The sequence below is a fragment of the Acipenser ruthenus genome, chromosome 8, assembly GCF_902713425.1.
Source record: "Acipenser ruthenus chromosome 8, fAciRut3.2 maternal haplotype, whole genome shotgun sequence".
Lineage (NCBI taxonomy): Eukaryota > Metazoa > Chordata > Actinopteri > Acipenseriformes > Acipenseridae > Acipenser > Acipenser ruthenus.
Window position 1 is genome coordinate 13,696,301 of NC_081196.1, and position 22,214 is coordinate 13,718,514.

Here is a 22,214-nt window from a genome sequence, read left to right on the forward strand (position 1 = left end):
GTCAAGCTACACTGAAGTGCAAACTAGTTTTCTTCTTTTGATCATTTTAAAAACAGCTACAGTTCCGAATGGACTGTCATTTCTATTTATACTGGCACTGTAAGACACCCACTGATAGTTTAGCAGATACCCGACTGCACTCTGCACCAGATGCTTTGTATGTAATGAGGGATAAAGACCTGATAAACGTCCAAACCCCCTCTAGATACAATGGATTACATACGAGTCTCACATGCTGCTGGCTTGCTGCCGGAGAGCTCTATATAATAAGGAATATAAGAATGAACGCATATGGGACACACAGGCTTGCATGAAGGGCACATGAGCCAGATCTACTATATAAAATCAGGGGATTGGGGACCAACAGGCTGGACCTCCTCCAGTGCATGACACAGAGGACATCCGATCCTCACCGCCGCTTGAAACATTTCTAAATAAAGAGGAGTGAAGTCCTGTAAACTGGAACTGCAGCAGGCTCCAAATAGGCTGTCCATGAACCACCTCAGACACCCTGTCCCTCCTCACCCTCCTTCAACTCCACTGAATGTGATCCAAACCTTGAACATGAACACCAAACCCACCATACATTTCCTGGGACTGATTGCAGCACAACAGTAAGCTACATTATTTCCTTCCGAATCAGAAGTACAAAGAATAACTTTTACCCTGTTATTTATTATTAACTGGTCTAGTATTATAGGAAAGATCAGTCTACACAAAACAGCAGACTGGTAAACTAATCGAATGTATTGTCCATTTTGAATTATTTTTTAGTGTATGACTCAAACTACTTCATTTGTTATTTTATGCAAGTCTTTCTTTAAGTTAATTTGTGCTGGATTAGGAATTGGAACTATATAAAACCAGTAATGAAAGAAGCTACAGCCTTTTTGGTTTAAGATAAATGGTCAATGTAATTCAATGTAAATCCCATCAAAGTGGATCAAAGAACAAGCTAAATTCAATATAGAAAAGTACTGCAGATCTTGGTGCAAACAAACTATTTGACAAGGAATGAAGTAAATGAGGGTGCAAAATTTGCTAAAAGTTTAATGGGAGAAAGTAAGAATATTTGGTGCAATACCTGATTCTCACCTCAAGGGCACCCCTTTGTCCATTCTGTGCTGTACAGAGAGAGAAACCCAATGCTGGCAATGCAGAGGGCAGGCTGTAAGGTGATCTGGGTGTTTGTGGTGGAAAATGTTGTCCGACTCAAAATCCTGCTTAGGCCCCCAGCCCTGACCCCTGCCGTTCAGATCCCTCAAGTGGATTTACTTTTCATTCATACACACATACATAATATATCTGCCAGGGAAGAGACTGAACCAGCACTGCAAAGCTGGAAGTCACAATGGAAAAGTTATTGCTATGAGTAAATATGATCGTACGGTACTTTAGAATAGGCCAACAATCAAATGAGGCACACTTTCAAATCTACTTTGGAAACTATCAATTCTCATACAGGTTACTATAGAACATGTTATGAGTATCCTGCCAAATGATGTAAACACAAAATCGATGTACCACCAGATTATACGTGTTGGTACTATGTCAAATAAAGTTACATGACTTACACCTCCAGCATGTGGACTACAATCTCATGAGATTCTAGATCCGTGGTTTGACATCATGAGTTTACTGACAAAATCTACAATACTCCCCTTTATAACCTTCTAGCCAGGATTTTCATCTCCAGCGAGAGATTACTAAAATGGTTGCAATCACTTTCCCTTAACTTTCAAACCTTACAGTAACTTGCAATCAAATCTCATATCCAATAGAATTGACAGCATTTAAGTTAATGTGTAGGCGTGTCGTTAGCTCATGCGCTCACACGGTGTGAAATTGCTTGTAAAGTATCTCTTACAACAAGAGACACTTTAGAAACGTTGCTCTCAAAAACTGCTATTCAAACATAAAAAGTGGTGGGTTTACTTAACCTTTTAATTGTGCCTGATGTTCTATGCATGGGATAGCATCTGTAAATTGTGGATAGCATGTACTGGAATTTTGACAAACTCGTAAATGCCATTGATCTAATGTACATATGACTAAAGTAAAATCAATCCATGCACGACACAATAAAGGATGGCTAAACAAGGCAGTCGTTGGTTTTGAATGCAATCCACAGTCCATTTTTCAGCCTTTTTATCCTGGATCCCCCTAGGATACAACTTAATTAGCAGTTTGCACATTAGTGGGACTGCAGATGATTGAGCATACAGCAGAAGCAAGGTTAGAAAGGTTATTAAAACACATATTCTGCTTGCTATGAAACTGTAGCACAAACTACATCTGTAGGAGTGTTCAGGATAAAAAAGTGTTAACCTCCAGGCTCGTGGTTTCCTCAGCTTCCTTCCTGGCTTGTAGAGATTTCCACCTTTGCAGCCACTGTTTTATTACTTTGATGACTTTCATCACAGGTTTTCATGCCTTGGGTGGCTGAAAATGAAAACCAGACTACACTGCTAACTACCCTTTGTAAGAAGACACTCTTAAGAATTAAGAGACCTGTAAAAGAAATGTAATATGCGTTTAGTTTCAGAATTTCACAACCAAAGTATTAGGTCACACTTCATAACCAAATGTAATTGAGTCAGCTGTTCACTACTTATTTACGAGGTCCAGGAGAGGGTTTAATGACCTTCTGTACTTCAGTCCCACACCACCAGGTAAGGACAAATGTTAACTGCAAGTTTATTTTTAGCTATCCTGAAAACATAACTAGGGCTTGATTTTTTTTCTTTCTTCTTTATTGTTCCTATTGTAAAAGTGGTTTGTGATGGTGGTCCACTATGAAAGGCGCTATATAAAATAAATATTGATTATTAAAAAATCTGTTACCAAACCAAATGCAGGCAATTTTAAGCTTTCTTTATAGGACTTTTCACCAAATTCACTTTTTTCCTTTAAATACTATAGCAGCTAATTTGTTTTAATTTCCTCAACAATACAGCTTACAACCCTGCTGGATAAGCAGCTATTAAACAGTGTGGCAAGCTTGGGTCATGCCCCAATGGCTGCTGTCAGCTGTGTTCCCCCATGAGCCCTGTAATACGGTACATGGCCAGTGTTTTGGTCTAAACACATTGAGGGAATGCCATAACTTCAGTACATTCTTTCCACTCTTAGTGCTGTAAAACCCAGCCTGACAAACACTGTGAAAGTCCAAGGTTCCAGGTAACAGTCACTCATGGCAGTAGGGAAGGGAGATCAGCTGCTCAATGGAATGTCAGAAGAAGGTGTTGGGTTCAAGTAGCTCAGTTTAAGGTTTCATGCGAGCATGACTAATATGCTAAAGAGGCACCAGTGTTGTATCAAACACACAAAGCTGGAACTGAAGACATTTAAAACCACTACAAAAAGATAATTGACTTATTTTGGTAACTCTTTAGTTGAATTGGACACTATGTAGCATTCATAACACCTTCATAAAGTCTTCATGACACCATATACACACGTGACACACGAGAATGACATCATATAACATTTTTGTCAAATGTGGTGTCATAACATTTGCTGCAATACCAAATAAATAAATTGCGTAACAGTAAAAGTTATAAATGACTACACATCCCATAATGCATTGGATTTTTTTCTTTCAATTACAGTATATTTGCTTTGTATTGCTTTCAAAGAGATTTTGAATGATTATGCATGTAGTTAGTGTCATGTAGTGCTGTGTTATGAATGTTACATACTGTACAATTCAAATAAAGCCTTATTTTCGAGAGATTGTTTAAGGTTTCTAACAGACATCCCAGTTTCACCCTTTTGCCTCGATTACAAGAAACTACAGTAGCATCCATTTGCTATTCAGTTTTATAATGTTACAATGTAGAAACAGGTTTTATATAAATACTATTTTTATATTATGAAATATTACGAGTCATTTAAGTATGGGTATAATTTTTTTTAATGTGACAGAGCTAAGTGTTCAGCGCGGTGGGTTTCAGTGTTATGCAGTTGAATGGAAAGCGGAATTAAAAACATTCATTTCAATTCTCTGTAGGACGATTGTGGTGTATTAACTGAGACAGAGACAACCCATTCACAAACACACTGCTTTATTTGCAGCCTTGCAAAGCCAGTACGCACAGCCCTTCTATTACATAAAACAACAAAACATGAACTACGGCAAGCCGTGAGTTCCAAGAACCTTCCAAGCACACAGGAGGGGGGCACATCATAGATGAATATCTCAACATACTACACTGATAACCACAAACTATCAATTTATAAATATTTCCTCATTTCTTTTGGTTGAGAGTACTGCTGTATAGAGATGACGTACAGTAAGGGATTAGAAATTGCGCAAACAAAAAGTGAGGCCTTTACTTGGATATAATACCAGTTACCATATCAGTAGTATCCAGGGAAAAAACGTGTTAATCTCAAAACAAATCGGCAGGAAACTCGCACGGCATGAAATTGAAACTGTTATAACCTAGTAAACGCCTCCAGCTTGATGGCACTAACCCATTCATGTGGGTTGCAAATCTGTACTTAACACAGCCATCTCTGCCTCCAGCAGTACACGTCTCTCCATGGAAAATGCTGGGGGTAAAGGTGCAAATGAGCAAGGCTAAGACAGGGCCTAAGAATGGAATCAGAAGACAACTTAAAACATCAGTCTCAGTGCTGCGGTATTTCAGTCTTCAACTTGGGCAATCAAACAAGTATGAAAAAATGACAAATAAGATACAGAATACATTTTTGCTATGGGTGGCTATTGTAAGAATGTTGCCAAACATCTAAGAAATAACTGGCAGACTGGGACTCAAATAACATTTGTTCTACAAAAAGTACTGCAAACTTAACCTCGTAGCAAAAGCTTTGTAAATCAGACCTATTACCTCTGATTGGATCAAGACTGTTGTACTGTACAAGACTGAATGCCATAGCCCTTACTCACAGGCTATCTGATCTACTGCTGTCTCTCATAGGATGCAGCTGTACACTTAGTCACTTATGGGCTATCTGCTTCTATAAAGCTACAACCCACTCCACACACTTGAGCTCTCTTCTCTATCCTGCTACCAATATAAAGTAAGGCTGCCCTTCATTTACCATCTCTCTGTAGCTGTTTCCACTAACACATTCTCCGATAAAGGGCACTACACTCTCACTTTAAGGCCCTTTGTTGCTGTCCTCACCACCCTCCCTCAAAAGACTGTTCTCTAACACAGCAGTTTGTGAAGGCTTGTCTATACATTCATATGGTCCATATGCACGCTCTGCCCCCCACCTTTTCTGGAAGCGTACAGACTCCATATACTAAACACCCCTGCTGTTGCTCACTTGGAGTTTCTGTAACCTTGCCTTTTTGGAAAATGTGAACCCTTGGAACCGATTGTTTCAGTCTATCACACTGGACATGGTAAACTGTACAGAATCTTCTCCAAACATTTACTATAGACTCATACAGACCATTATTTTGGTGTAATCTGATTTTACTGTTTTATATAGATATTCCCAAGAACTGGAGGCCCTTTCATGTGCAGCGGTCACACAGGATCTGCCCCTATATATATCCCCACATTGACTCACTTCTGCTGCAGGTCGTCCAGACTCTGCTCTGCCCTCTGGAGCCCCTCCAGGTCCTTCATCATTTTCTTCATGTGCTCCTTGGAGTAGCGGTTCTGGATGTAGGCAAACCAGCAGCCGCCTATCCCGATCACAATGGACACCACCAGCATGAAGTCCTTCAGGTGGTTGTGACGGTTCACTGGAGAGCAAGAAACAAAGAGGCCAATAAATAAATCGGTCCGAGAAAGCGTTACCTGGCCATACGGTTTGGGTTTGGATTTCAGGACCCAAATCTGCAATTCTAGTACTGCTTTAATGAGACTCATTGCCCTATAAAAACAATGCAGGGGTTCCCGAAGTCAGACATGAGAGGCATTATTGTTAATATGGCTGTTAAATGTCTAAGCAGTGGGAAATGCAATCATAGTTTCGATGTGTGGTGCAAACTGTCAGCAGTGTATGGCAGCCCGGTTTAACAGAGAACTCACTTAAGGCCTTATTTAGCACGTTATTGAGTGTATTATAATCTGGGGATATACAGATGCCGTCTGTCTGTATAGTACCGGTATGTCACACAGTACTAAATACAGAAGGAACCTCTTATCCTGCTACTGCATGTTGCTGAATCATTTTTAAATGAGCATTTTGTAATTCAAATGTAAAATCATGTACATTGTTTTTTTTTTTTTTATTATTTATTTATTTTTAATTGAAAAAGTCAAAATTGTCCTGCAGAATCTGATGCTTAATAGAACAAAGATAGTGACAGTAAACAGGAGGTAGATTTTGAGAGAATGGTTTGGTCGTCAGGTGTTGTAACAGTCCGGAAATCTAAAAGATAAAAAATGCCTCACCCCTGACCTTTGAATTTGTTTTATGTATGCAAATGTATGGATATTTATATGCAGCAGTTGGTGAGTTCAAACAAGCAGACTAGTCAACTAACAAGGAAGTCAGCCAGTGGAATTGAAATGTCAGACCTAACAGCCTGCTGATGTAACACTGATTCCGATACAAGCTTTGGTTACATTTTCACTCTAAACCTAGCTGGAGTTTGGTGAAACTAAAACTCATCTTGTAAAAAGGTAAATATTTGCAGGTTTGTATACTTTTGAAACATAAGACGTTTTTTCTCCCAATCTAACATAAATGTGTTTTAATTTAAAATCTCTTTTTGATCGAAAGTACACAACAACCTTAATCCTTTCTCTTTTCAGTTTCTCAAAGTAAGGAATTACAGGAGGTATTTATCTTTATCTACAAATGCATGTCTATCTTTTGCTCTGTTAGAATGGTAATGTTTTCAGTGGATCCTTTGAGGTTCTCTCTTATTGACAGGAACATGTGAATAGCTGTGCTGGTCCACATACAAGACAGAAAGAGAAGACTGGTGATGAAAGGGAATGCAAAGTAGAAGAAATCGATGAGAAAATAAATTGAAGTAAAAATATAGATACATAAAGACATAAGATAACTAAGTGTAGGGGAAGTACCTCACTGCAATGGACACATCCAATTCAGCATTTCCATGGAATTCATAAAATCTGTTTGTAAACTTTGCTGTGTTACAAGATGAGATAAATCAAACCTGACCTAAATAATCATACACCACAGCTGTCATATACCGCCAATCTCCTTTTCTCTTCCAGCTGCCATTGAGGTCTTTCCGATGGATCCACAAACAGCTGGGCTGAGTGCCCAAGATAGAGATAAACCAAGATTAGCACTTTCTATTTCAATCCAATACCCAGCTAGTACTGGCCAGCAATCACTGAATGTTCGCTTGGGCAACGTGACATTTACATGAGACACAAGGAATCCCACACAGACGCCCTTTCAGCCTAGCGTGCGCTTGGAGGTACAGAGAGCTTTGAGACGCACAGTCTCTGCCAGGCAGGGACGTCACTGCACTGCAGTATTGAGATGCACTGCAGCCAGGGCCAAGTATACAGATATTGCTGCAATGGTCAGGAGACTGGTGATGGATATGGGTTAGGCATAGAGTACAGCTCCATATTGTTGTAGCCAAGGAAACTGTGATGAATACAAAGACTGTGGAAAACCTACACATAGGGCAGCAGTGTGGAGTAGTGGTTAGGGCTCTGGCCTCTTGACCAAAAGGTTGTGGGTTCAATCCCCAGTGGGGGACACTGCTGTTGTACCCTTGAGCAAGGTACTTTACCTAGAGTGCTCCAGTAAAAACCCAACTGTATAAATGGGTAATTGTATGTAAAAATAATGTGATATCTGTATAATGTGAAATAATGTATAATGTGATAACTTGTAACAATTGTAAGTCGCCCTGGATAAGGGCGTCTGCTAAGAAATAAATAATAATAATAATAATAATATCACAGTACTTCTGTATTTCAAACAGCATCCTGTGCCTTTTGCCTTACCAAGCAAGATTGTTTCTCTAAATCTGCAGCCATTGCTTGAACAACTGTTCTATTCACAGACAATGGTCAAGGTTCCAACTCTGTGAGTGTATGTATGCATGCATGCATGCAAGTGTTTTTTTTTTAAAAAGACCAAAAAAAATTAAAAAATGCCCAAAACATATTGTGCAGGTTGCTATTAAGTTATTCATGTACTGTTCCCTTCTCTGCTGCAAAGAGGCTTTAGAAACCAATGCAAGAGTCTGCCAAGTAATTGTTTTAAACTGTCACTGCTGCAAAAAGGAACGAGTGCTGCTGCACTGAAGAGGCTTTGAAGTAGAAGAGAGGAGTGCTGCAACGATCAGGAATGAAAACAAAACTAAAATCAGCCCCACTAAACTGCAACACTGCTTTTTGGGATATCAGCAAGTTAATGTAGTGTCTGTCTTATTGTACAAATCAGCTGCAGTTTGGAGTCCTGGCTGCTCAAACGTAGTGCAATGTCCTCTCATATAACAGGACACCATACCTTCATGTATTAACTTATCATAAATCATATAAACACAGATTTCTATGCTTACTGTGTTGCACAGCAACACTGGTGTATCCTTTCACCTACAATACATCATCTCCCAGACAGAAAATTCAACAACTTAAGTAGCACTTAAAGAAACCTGATTGTCTGCCATTAATTGCTTTCATTTGACCTACAATTGGATTAACAGTGCATTTGAACAAAACTGACTAAACACAGGCCTCTCTCACAATGAGATAGAAACCCTTACCAGCACATATAGCTATGAAATGCAATCTGCAGCAGCAGTACCTTCTTGGTTCAAGATAATTCCGGTATCAACCGCTTTTGATCCCTACTATGCAACAGAAATCTTCTAGTCATTTTTTGATCCATAATACATCATAGTGCTGGACAACCATGTATTTCTGCTTTCAAGGTAGGCTCTCAGACACAGCTACTATCTGAATGGCTGAGGTTTTTCAAAAAATTAAAAAAGAAAAATCCCCCCAAAAACGTAAGAAAACGGTTTACAAATCGGTTTGTATTATATAATCTACTTAAAGTTAAACTTAAAAGTTGGAGGCATGTTTGGTCCCATTCTAAAAATGCAGCCAGCCTCTACTGTATTTAATCATACATCATCATAATTAATATACATTTTCAGAAGTCAAGTGAGTTCAAGCTCCCACACATTTTATTTTGCAGCTTTCCTGGTTTGTACCGCCACTGCAAGATCATTTTGCCAGCAACGTGACGACAAAAAAAAAAAAAAAGTATTATATATATATAAATATATATATATATATATATATATATATATATATATATATATATATATAAATAATAATTTGATGGCATATCCACCATTGCACTTTTTTTTTCCACAAAACCTATGAAAAGTGAGGAATTTTACAAGCTATGAATTTTTTTAGGAGTAAAATACTTTATAAGCGGTCTTCTTTACTTGCTATTTATTTTTAAAAGTACTGTGTAACTACATTTGTCACATATGCTCATCAGTTATCCTGTTCTTGAAAGGGTTATGGCCGTGTTGTATAAATTGTTATCATTTGACTGCAATTAGAAGGAGGCCAGTACAATACTTGAAACTAAAGAGTCTGCCGTCTCCTGAAGGTGCTACCTTACAAATGAGATCTACAAACACACCTTCTAAATAATAAAATCGGTATCTTGGAAACCATTGATCACGAAAGTCCCCGCTCAGTAAAATCTGGCAGCAAATCTTCTCCCCTTTCACTAGTCTCAATTCACTTATCCCAGTTCCTCGCCCCCCCAAATGCTGTCACCACCAGCCTGTGCCCCCACCCCCCCCAACCCACCAACAATACCACCACGAAGGTCACTGTACGGTTATGCTTTCTGTACAAGCTGGCAGAACGAACAGCTGTGACTCTTAACTTCCTAGGACACACAAAAGAACGTGTCAGACTTGACGTCTGCCATTCTTATTTTACCTTCCCTTTTGTGTTTCTAATAGCAACGCATTCTCTTTGATCTGTTCTAAGAGGCACCCCAAGCAGCTGTCCAGCTGAGTGCCTGGAGACTGTCTCCTGTTTCCCAGTTTCTTGTTTTGGTTGCTCAGTTCAGTTTTTGATCTTGTTAAAGGTTCAGTGAAGTCCCTGGTTTCCTACAATCTCCACGTCATCCCCTAAACTCCTGGCACTTAACAGGAGGGTCCAAATGTGGCCCACGTCATCATTTTGAGTGGGCCCCCACAATGGATACACATTTATTAATTAAGATGTGAACAACATACAGTTCATTTATAAAAGGCTTGCAGGAAAATGACAGCTGTTAAACTTTATCAGTCATTTAGTTAGTGGGTTAAACAGTGAAAATATACAGCATATTGAAGTTTCTATTAAAACCAGATATTCATAACAATCAATCCATAAGGTACTTAAATAATTGTGACCTGTGTCAGAACATTCCCATCAAGAATTGAATACTCACTGCAGTACTGGCAGATTGTAAAGTTTGCACATTTATCCCTAAACGGAACTACTGAACCATTGGTGTTATGTGTAATTCCTCCTTGTGAGGATGGGTTTCTAATTTAATACAAGTGGGTATGGCAACTAGGGCTGCAACGAAGGGTACATTTTGACCTTCGAAGGTTCGGAACACATTACCGAAGGAAGGTTCGAACCTTGGTTGGCACCAATTTGCATAATTTACTGGTGATGTCACCATAGCTACTTGTTTATATTTGATTGAAAATCCTATTATTTTACAGATAATGCATATAAAAATGGAATAAAACATTCACATGTAGTTCAAAAATACATTAGAACAGTAATCATGTTTTTATAATTTAAAAACATAAAAATGTACATTTATTTACACGTAATTAATGCTGCTTGTGATATAAACAGTAAGCTTGCATTGCAGCAGCACCAACTGCAGCGGATTCAGGCAAAACAAAGCTTTATCAACAGTTACCCTTCCAAACAGGTTATCAGTCACTTTTACTACTCCTAATAATAATAATAATAATAATAATAATAATAATAATAATAATAATAATAATAATAATAATACAAACTTATGAAAGTGACCCAGGAGGTTGGTTGTGCCTCCGTGATACATTTAACAAAAAAATGCCAAACAGCAGAGGGGTTTCGAGACATTTGCTATCGAGATGAAGAATGAAGAAATTAAAGGTTTGCCTCTGGATAACACGAGCTGAAGGGTGGAGGGGCGGACGGTGCTCAGTTTTTGAAATTATTGGTGTTAGCGTATATTTTGTATGTTTCAAACATTCTAACAAGCACTGTTTTATTTATTTGTTTATTTAGCAGACACCTTTATCCAAGGCGACTTACAGAGACTAGTGTGTGTGTGAACTATGCATCAGCTGCATAGTCACTTACAATAATGTCTCACTCGAAAGACGGAGCACAAGGAGGTTAAGTGACTTACTCAGGGTACCCCTAAACAGCACAAACCTCAACCAGCATGCCAAGCTTAATTCTGACTGGTTTACAAGGACAACCAATGACCTCATTAAACAGGAAAACTAACTTTAAAACTAGAAGACTCAACCTCTCTAAATCTGACCTCCTTTTCTTTCCCTCCTCCTCCCCCTCCTCTGATCTCTCCATCTCTGTTCCTCTGGAATCTACCACACTCTCTCCCTCTTCCTCAGCTAAGAACCTTGGAGTCACCCTGGACCCCTGCCTCTCTTATTCCCAGCACATCTCCACTCTGGCACGCACTTGCCGATTCTTCCTGAGCAACATCCAAAGAATCCGACCCTTCCTCACCAACTATGCTACCCAGCTCCTGGTCCAGGCCCTGGTACTCTCCCGCCTAGACTACTGCAACTCCCTCCTGGCTGGCCTCCCTGCGTCCACCACCCGTCCGCTCCAGCTCATCCAGAACTCTGCTGCCCGCCTAGTGTTCTCTCTGCCTTGCTTCGCCCACGCTACTCCACTACTCCGCTCGCTCCACTGGCTCCCGATCACCGCTCGCATCCAGTTCAAGACTCTTGTACTAGCCTACAGATGCCTTGACCAGTCTGCACCCAGCTACCTCCAGACCCTCATCTCTCCCTACACCCCCACTCGACCTCTCCGCTCCGCCTGCACTAGAAGACTAGCTCTACCACCGCTACGCTCCCCTGCCTCCAAAGCCCGCTCCTTCTCCACCCTTGCTCCGCAGTGGTGGAATGACCTTCCTACAGATGTCAGGACTGCCCAGTCCCTGACCACATTCCGGCGCCTCCTTAAGACTCACCTCTTCAAAGAGCACCTGTAGAACTCCTCTGTTTGTATCCTGGGACACTATCACCCTTCATGCAAATGTGCTTTATTTTGCTCTTATCAGCCCCTATTTTACTGCATTTAATCCTGTACTTCAGAATACTGTAATCTGCCAAGTTTTTAACCTGTAGTACTTTGTATTTAATCACATCCTGATGTAACTATCACTATTTAATCATATCCTGATGTAACTATCACTATTACCTGCTGTATTATTGAATTGTGGTTTGTCAAACTTGTACTTTACTTGAACAAAAGTTATTGTATTTCTTGCTCTTATTGTATTACTTGTATTGTAACGCTTGAAATGTTTTTGCTTACGATTGTAAGTCGCCCTGGATAAGGGCGTCTGCTAAGAAATAAATAATAATAATAATAATAATAGAAGAAAAGGAAAGCATAATCAAATGAGTACGTCATATGAGATTGTCTGTTTCATTTCTACTGGACACAAACTGTAATGGAACCTTATTGAGAGACTCATAGAATATAAACTATAAAGAACCTACATCATGTGGTCTGGTCAGAGGTTAAAGTGCTGGTGATGGAACTTAAGACAATCAAAGAACGCATCTGTGTACAAACATATAGGCAGTAACATTAAGTGTACTGCCTCTATGCAGCTGTAACACAAAGTGACCTAAAGTGAAGAGTGCCATTACATTTTCACTCAGGAGTTTCCACAATACTGAAATCAACTGCAGCAGAAGGTTTGAAAACTCATAAAAGGAAAAATAAATATTCAAGCCAGCACAAGTGGTACAGAAAGCTGTGCCTACTCACCTTGTGGTTTAACTCATGCATTTCCTTTGTGTTGCTTAGTGACACACCCTGCTAAATAAATGTATCAGTAACTGCCATAAGGAGTTATTAATGTTTTAAAGTATGGATTCCAGGAGAAACAGGGCACAGCATGGTTGCATGGAGCTGCTGGCTAATGTCAGAGGAGGTTAAATATTTGAATAGAAAGGAGGCCTGCACGAGAGCTAAACGGGAGGGAAGGCTTAGTTCTACAACGGGGGCTGCATGTGTGTTTGAAAAACAGCAGAGTTGTGCGCCAGTACGGTGTGCCTGGAATACAAAGCAGGTACTTAAATTCCATCACCAGACAGGGATGAAAACAGGACTCCTACTTCACAGCAGTTTCACCCATTGCTTGATTAGCCCCAGTGTATCAGTAACAAGCTCAGGTGTGTCTTATTAAACTAGTAAAAACAGGAATGGATCAAACCGAAAAGAATGAGTTTTATTTCCATCCCTGCATGACCAGTTACCGTACTTTGGCCCCCTTATAGAAATGGAACCATGTTTTGACAAAAGCTGGTCCAATGTCATACTGCTACAAAAGCACTGTTCAATCCATCATCAAGAGATTAGTCAGCCTTTTAACAGCCTGGTATGTGGTTGCTTTTTTGTTTTGTTTTAACATGCTTGCTGAATGCTGTAGGTTGTTTGTCATCTTATTTAAATGTCAAACATTGCCAACGAAGCGTCTCTGTGACTGAACAAGTTGCACCGGGTTGGCCTTGCATCTACTGTAGGCCTGGACACACCTTTTGACAAAAATACTTACAATGCTAGCTCCCAAAGGTTTTGCTATGTTTGACACATATTTCTCTCAAGAGACCTCCTGTTTGAATACAAACAGTGAAGGTATTTAAAAGACCTATGACGGCATGGTAACTTTTTGGCTTATTCTCAGTTATTAATCTGGGTTCATACGTACATTAAGTCATTTTGTTCACCAGAGCTCACAGCATAGTCTTTCATAATAAACAAACATGAATAAACGGACGGATAGAGTCATATTCCAAGAAAAGCAAATTGTCAAAAAGGATTAATTTGCTTTTCCTGGCTAGCTGTTTCTGTTTTCATAACACGACTACTTGACAACAGAGCAAGAACCTCCCTCTCTTTTTTACTTGCTGCAGGATTTATTTCAACTGCCGCTTGTAGAAGTCCAGACAAATTTTGAGGGATGACCCATTTTATTAGAAAACCCAGTTATCACCCAATAAATCTATTGGTTTCAGCTGTACAGCACATTTTCCTCAGTGGTGTGCAAAGAAACTTGCTTATGTGCCAGGAATTACCGTAAATAACAATGTGTGCCAGAAGCAGTGTGTTATACAAGCCAGACAAAATAAATAATTACGATCCAATTAAATCTTTAAAACTCTTACAAGCACTTACACTCAGGCTCGTATGATTGAGCCAGTGGAAGAGATGTGATCTCAATCATCTGCTCTCTTGCCATCATGAAGCATTCTTGCAAATCATTTAATTTAATTGAGTATATTCCTTTTTAAAAATACATATTTCACTTGAATGTTAGTCGACCATTCATAGAAGGGCCCTAGGAAGAAGAATTGTAATGACACATTATACAGAGAGGTCAGGTGAAAGCTCTTTCCATGGAAATGAAATTAATGAATTACAGAATGGACCAAAAAAAAATAAATCAACAACATGAACCATGACTTTATGCTTAATCCCTAACAGTCAGCAACATGTAAAAAGAACAATACCAATACCAAATGCTAGAATATGTATATGTAAAAAACGTGTACTGTAAAAAAATCAAAAAGTGTGCTTGAATAAGCGGTGCTCTAGATTTAGGAGAAAATGTAACAGTGGCAAGTGTATGTACACTTTGTTAAACAATTTAACAGAAAAGAATGGAGAGAAATAGCTGCCCAGTAATTACACTTCATTGTGTTTGCTGAAAGGTTTCGTTTACTCAGCTGTTCTTTCCCATTAAACTGGCACAGTGGCTGATATTAACATGTAACACTTAGACATGCCTCCAATGAAACCCCTAAATCAGCAAAAACCAATCAGCCAATTAAAAAAGAAAATAGCAATACAGAAAAAAAGACTGTTGCAAAACAATATTAAATAAATGTTTTAAATTGGTCTGTCTAATTATTAGGGGATTTTCCATGGAGCTGCCTGGACAGTAGTGGAGTTTTTCTATACATGTATTATACAGGTTGAAACTCCAAAACCAAACACTGCTCAATATACACAACCTTATTGCAACCCTACCACAAGTATTTGGACAGATGAGATATGTTGCTCGCCTTTCAAGACAAGCCCTCCCAAAAAGCCTTGCTTGTATTATATTTGTATTCTAACTGGAATTATTCTGCAATAAATTAACAGTGTGTTCTCTTAATTTTTTGCAAGCCACACAATGAATTTTCATTTGTCTTTTTGAAGGAGCTGTTGGGTCTTTGACTAACGTTCTTGCTTAAACAGGAAAACCACCAGAATTATCACAGCAACGCTTACAAATACTTCTTCTGAAACACACTCCCACACTTGCCACAACTTTAATCTCCCCTCCTCCTCTTGTGAATTAAAAAAAAGAATAGAAGTATTTTAAACATGCACAAAAAGATAAATGAAAAACGTTACAGAATATTTCCGTTAATAGTTACATCCAGCTATTTGTAAATTGCATTTATCTTGGCAGACCGTGTAACCCCATTTAAAATGGGATGGGGAAAAGACCTTCTGAAGTAGTACAGTTCACAACAAGAACAAGCATGTCAGTGACACGTCTCCTCCATCACAGCTATAAACCAACCCATCCTCCCACCCAGTCAAAGAGTAGCCAGGAACCAGCAGGACACTCACTCAGTGGGGGTCCAAACAGCACAGTGTCCAGTGCCTTCAGCTGGAGCTTCTGCATGTGGCTGCGATCCCCTATCTTGAGAACAATGCCAGTCAGTGTTGCATTCTTTATAGCCAGCCTGCAAGATATGTGAATCAGACATCATAGTTAAATGCTGCCTTGGACCTGCAGGGCTTGAAAACATCACATACATGCTGTAAATCTTTACAACCCAAAAAGATCATGAAAGAGGCGTTTGTACTCACCTCGGCATGTTGCTTCCGTTGAGCATTAACTTCCTGAATGTCTCTACATACTGGGGTAACTCCACATAAGTGACGAGCCATTCCACCACTTCATCCACTGTCCAGTTGTACACTAAAATCACAATGTATAAACAGACAGACAGACAGTCAGAGTCCTTTCTAATCCTGGTACTGCTTTCTTGGCTTAGACAGCTTGAATAGGTATATAACCTCCTACTGCTGTAGTGGTACACTGGGCTCCTGCCCAAAGCTAAAACTACCGCTGGAGAGTGTAAACAAACTGTATTATCAAGATGATAATAGACTCCAAAGAGTGGAATAAACTGCCCTTCAAACATTTGTTCTGAAGAGCAAGACGCTTCTTTATTGTCTCTCAAGTTCTCTTTCTCTGCTGCTTTTATTTCTGAGATCAACTGCAAGGCTTGATGATTGTGTACAAGCCCATCCAGTCTGATGACAGTGTTGACGTTATTATTATTATTATTATTATTATTATTATTTATTTAACTTCTACAAAAATGCAGACAATCTTATAAACAGTGATTAAAGTGGGGTGGTATGAGCTGGTATGCATACCAGTAAAAAAAACCAAAAAAACACAAAGACGGTATGTTGGCAAAAACAACAAAACAAAAAAAAAAAGATACTTGAAAAGTATACTACTACGGCAAGACTTCCTACTTGCGCCTTATTTTCCACAAAAAAAGCCTTTGTGTTTCTGCGCGAGTATGCTTACCTTTTTAAAATGCATTTTACATTGATCTTTTAAATTAAATATTTTTATTGTAATATAATTTAACATTTAATTTCTATGGACCTTTTTCGGACGCATAATCTAATACGTTTTCACAATAACACTTTCTGTACTTTATATATTTTTATTATTTTATTTCTTAGCAGACGCCCTTATCTAGTCAATTGATAAAGTTAAATAATAAAATATCATGATGATATCAGTGACCCCCCCCCCTCCCCCCCAAAAAAAAAAGCAGCTGAGGAGAGGAAAGGACCTTTTCTAATTTGTAGAGCAGCTTCCGAGTCTCAATTGGATGAATGATTACCCCAATTAAAATGTAAAATAAACCGTATCATTGCACTTTGTTTCTTTCTTTTTTCTTTAGTTTGTAAATACCTGGAGTTAGCCATACTATGTCATGGCTTTGCACATCGATGGGCGTGGGTGCTGCAGGTTGTGAAATATTTCCTGTGGCCAGTATGTGCATTTTGTGGCACTTTTTTTTTTTTTTTTTAAAGTAACTTAGCAAATGAGATTAGGAAACAATGTATTTCCTTTCGGAATTAGGTCTTTGAGAATGACCAAAAAATACAAATATTGCATTTTTTCATCCTTCATATTTGGTTATTCATTTGCATTTCCTGACACAACACATGCACAATCATATAGCTTACACATTAATCCAGCTTTTGATATGATTGCCAGTTAGTTTATCTGCAGGGATCACTTTGATGTGACTGCGTCTGGATATTATCATAGTGAAACTCATGTGCTCCGCCGAAGGTCTGTAATAAATGCAGTGTTCCAAACAACAATGTGTGGGCATGTATGTATTACTGTAACGACACAATTAATAATACATGATATGGCAGACAAGTGGCGAGGTATTATAAATCATGTACAAAATGCACATACTGGCCTTGGGAAATATTTCACAACCTGCAGCACACCCGCCCATTGATGTGCAAAGCCATGATGAAGTAAGGCTAACTCCAGGTATTTACAAAGTAAAGAAAAAAGAAATAAAAAGTGCAGTGATACTGTTTAATTTACATTTTAATTGGGGTAATCATTCATCCAATTGAGACTCAGAAGCTGCTCTACTATTAGAAAAGGTCCTTTCCAGTCATCAGCTTTTTTTTTTTTGTGCGAGGGGGGGGGGGGGGGGGGGGGTCACTGATATCATCATGATATTTTATTATTTAACTTTATCAATTGACTTTTTATCTATATATAAAGCATACAAAGTGTTATTGTGAAAACCATTTAGATTATGCATCATAAAAAGGTTCATAGAAATTAAATGTTAAATTATATTACAATCAAATATTTAATGTAAAAGATCAATGTAAAATGCATTTTAAAAAGGTAAGCATACTTGCGCAGAAACACGAAGGTTTTTTGGGGAAAAAGAGATGTGAACAGGAAGTCCTGCCGCAGTAGTATAATTTTCAATTATTTTTATTACCTTTTTTTTTTTTTACTGGTATGCATACCAGCTCATACCGCCTCACTTTAATCACCGTTTATTATGTATTGGTAATACATACCACAACCACTAACACAGCACATACACCATGTTTGGCACACAGAGAAGAGTGATTCTACACGGAGGTCATATAGCTTAAACAACGCTTCATTGGGCATGGGCCGGTACATCTGACAGTACATGCAGAAGTCAACTTTTCAGGCTCAGAAGAGGTGCTCGGGAAGAGTGATTTTGGACATTAGCAGTGTGGCATATGCAGCTGTTTGGTCGCATATAGATTATTATACAGTGACCAAATACATTGGGAACAACAAGGTGGGATAGTTTATGTTTTATTTGTCATGTACTGCTGATGTACCCTTTAAGCTTCATGTGCCGGTGGAAACGTATTTAACTTCATGTTTTGTGAAGCAGCGAGCACGTCCCTGTAAGTAAACAGGATAAGGCATTTGTGCTCTTGTGTACATTTGGTCTTCCTCATTGTAACAAAAATAGATCTTCAATTTTGGGTTTAGTGTGTGTCTCTTTCTTATGACTGATTATTCAAAGTTATAGGGGATACATACAACTTGACTGTCGTGTGAATTAAGGAAGGTTCAATGAAATATCATATAGGTCACCACCAGAGTAAGGAATAAAATGAATGTAGTTATGACCATGTCTAGATAGTTTCAAAACCGTATACTAGGAATTAAAACTAACTCTGGTGACATTTGCTTGGGTAAATAGGTGATAATATCAGCCTGCACATAATCAGGTTTGTTGGAATGGTGGCTAGTACCACTTGTGTTTATTATTTTTATTATTTGTGACCAGTTATTTTCTCCCCAATTTAGAATGTTCAAGCTTCTTTCCCCCCTCACCACAGAAATTCCCCACACAGCTCAGGTGAACTGAAGGTTCAGTGAGAGTCCCGATCCCATGACAGAGCCGGCTTCCTTTTTTACACCCAGGAACTCGAGAGCGGACGTCCACAAGTTACCAACCTCTATGACTCACCCTGCGCAACACACACAATTTTTGTATATGTAACAATGCACTACTTCATTTATTAAAAAAAAAAAAAGTGGAATGGCCTATTTTATGCCCGTTTAAGTTCTTCCAGGCACAGATTAATCAAGATGACTATGTGGTTGAATTGTTAGAGCCGAGGTACTGAGGAGTAGTGTGTGTTTTTTTTAATGCTAAAGTTGACGAGATAATGTAGAAAGAAGTTCTTGGGAGACAGGGGCTGGGCTAATATAGCTGACTGTGTTTATCTGAAACACTACACCAACAATATAATTGAAAACCTTGCTTTCCTATTTAATCCTTGCTTCAAAAACAGACAAATATCCCAATGACAGCTACTGCATTCAATAAAAATCAAAAGAGCCCTGCCCAAGTTCATGGTAGCCTCTCAAAGTGCTTTGTGCTCAGTTAGTTTAATGCAATGCTTGGTCATTCTGGCACACTGCCTAGCTTTTGTGGTGTGCAATTTAATGGTGGCAGAGTTACAGCTTGGATTGGAACTGCATTGCAGTCAGCAGAATAATTTTACTGCAAGGCAAGTTCTAGAGAGGTGATCTTAGCAGACTTCCGGGCCTCTTGGGCAGAACACTCCTGCCCAAACCAGCCAGGTCTGCTGTTTCTTTCCAGCTGTAAAGCAATATGGAGGCATGTTTAAGGGCAATGCTTCATGGCAGCTCCAAAAAAGCTGTCCTTGGGAGGCCCAAGGTTAGCCCCCCCCCCCGCCCCGCCCCGCCCCCCAAACAAGACTGGGCTGCAGAATCTTGGAACAGCCAGCAATCTTGGGACCAGACACAAGACAGTGACTGGCAGGGTACACGATAGAAAAGCAATCTCATCAGAGGCAGCCTGTGAGAGGAGCGCCTTACAGTGAGTGTGGTGGGATTAGAGTGCATAGCGAGCTTATTCCAGTTGACAGTTTTAAAGCACTAAAACAGAGAGGTCTGCTGGGGAAGCGTGAACAAATGGATATTAACCTTGTATTAGTGACAAAAATCAGCAAAGAAATCCCTTGGCCAGTCTGTGCTTCACTCTGTGGTAACATTTATATAATTTCTACTCCAATATCAGCAAGCTGGAATACCAAAAATTAGATCTAGCCTGGGCTGGTTAAAGGTTTACTGCCACATATGATTTTATATCGTTTATACATTGTTACATTATGCACGACTCGAGCGGTGGAAGTATGATGTATTTCCTAAAAAGTGTTATCCATGGGGGAGAAATATAGTAGATGACACTCATAACTTTGTACTGCTACAGAGGTTGCAGAAGTGTAACCAGCATTCTAAAATGAAGAAGGTAAGGCGATTGAACAAGTGCACTACTCATTCTGGAAACCATTTAGAGTCAATCAGATTGTGCCAGAGAAACGATGGAACTAACTTGATGTGCAATGCCTTTACAAGGAAGCTTGTGTCCCAGCTGCTACAGTATAACTACCTTTAACATACAGGAATGTAAAGCCTTTCGATTAAACTACTGTAGAACACACATCAGGCTAATAAAACAAAAGGAAAACAAGAATACAATAAAAATGTATTGTGAGACAGTACAGCTTTAAGCCCCCCTAACCAATGAATTGGTTGGCCGGCAAGTAGAGGTACTAAGAAGCAGCCTCCACAGTAATTTTGTACCTTCGGATGCCTTCCAGGAGTTCCACAGGTCCTCGACGCTGATGAGCTGGTCCTCTCTGTGGAAGGTGTTGTGCTTGGCTTTGGGGTCGTGGTAGTTCAGGTCTTCCCTCAGGAACTGTGGAGGACAGAGAGAAGAGATTAAGCTTAAGCATAGATCCTGCAGAAATCAATATTAAACACTTTAATAAGGCCTTCGGTTACACTCTAGCCTTTGTTTTATTTTTATCTTATTGAGTAACCCTGACAGTGACAATAAATGACTCCTAGATTCTTTGATTATTTGTGGTACAATAGCAAGCACTATGTAACACAATTTTTGTTCCTGGGTAGTAAGTGTTATTTCCTAATTGCTTATGCCTCAAAAGTATAGAAAATGGCTATTATTCCCTACAAACTTTGTTTTTGTGACCAGGAGTGATATTTTGAAATTGACCTAATTCCAATGAGAAAACGGGCGAATTTGTGTCTTTTCATTCACATAAAGTCAGAAAAAAACAACATATGAATCCAAATTAACATGTATTTATACTAAAGCAATACAAAAATGACTACAAAAGATTTAGAAGCGAGTAGTTTTTCGAGATTTACGATTATACTGTAAATCACTTTCACGAATCAGCCCCCAAATGTAGTCTCCCATCATGTTCTCATTATACTGTCCTTCATTGACAGCTCATCCAGGAGCCTCAAAGCCGTGCTGCTCCATAATGGAAACAAGTAACCGCCTCTTCCCCTGGCTCACTCGGTGCACCTCAAAGAGGATTACAACAGCATCAAGACCTTGCTGGATGCCTTGAAGTATGATGAGTATGGCTGGGACCCCCGGAAGGTGCTGCACATCAAATTGGGCCTTATGAAACAATTTGTCAGAGCTCTAGATAAGGAGTCGGCAGCCTTCAGGTACCTTCAAGACTTCTTCCCTAAGCTGTCTGAGGCAAAGGTCAAAGACGGTGTCTTCGTCAGACCACAGATAAAGAAGATCCTGGAGTGCAATGAATTCCCCAAGAAGCTCACTAGTAAGGAGAAAGCGGCTTGGAACAGCTTTGTTGCAGTGGTTCGGGGCTTCCTGGGCAATCACCAGGCCGAAAACTATGTGGAGCTGGTTGAGACTCTGGTGAAGAACTACGGCACAATGTGCTGTAGGATGTCCCTCAAAGTCCATATCCTTGATGCTCATCTTGCTAAATTCAAGGAAAACATGGGAGCGTACTCGGAGGAGCAAGGCGAGCGCTTCCACCAGGATATACTGG

The 22,214-nt window shown here is 39.4% G+C and overlaps 1 protein-coding gene across 5 annotated transcripts in view; it reads right to left on the reverse strand.

Moving 5' to 3' along the window:
• Positions 1-22,214, reverse strand: part of LOC117405689 (stromal interaction molecule 1-like) — a 58,045-nt gene that overhangs the window by 17,453 nt on the left and 18,378 nt on the right. For all 5 annotated transcript variants that reach the window (XM_059029515.1, XM_059029516.1, XM_059029518.1 and 2 more), the window contains exons 3-6: positions 20,965-21,079; positions 16,095-16,206; positions 15,852-15,967; positions 5,551-5,728 (exon numbers count right to left, since the gene is read on the reverse strand). In XM_059029515.1, the coding sequence (XP_058885498.1) occupies positions 5,551-5,728; positions 15,852-15,967; positions 16,095-16,206; positions 20,965-21,079 (521 nt within the window). The remainder of the gene's footprint in view (positions 1-5,550; positions 5,729-15,851; positions 15,968-16,094; positions 16,207-20,964; positions 21,080-22,214) is intronic.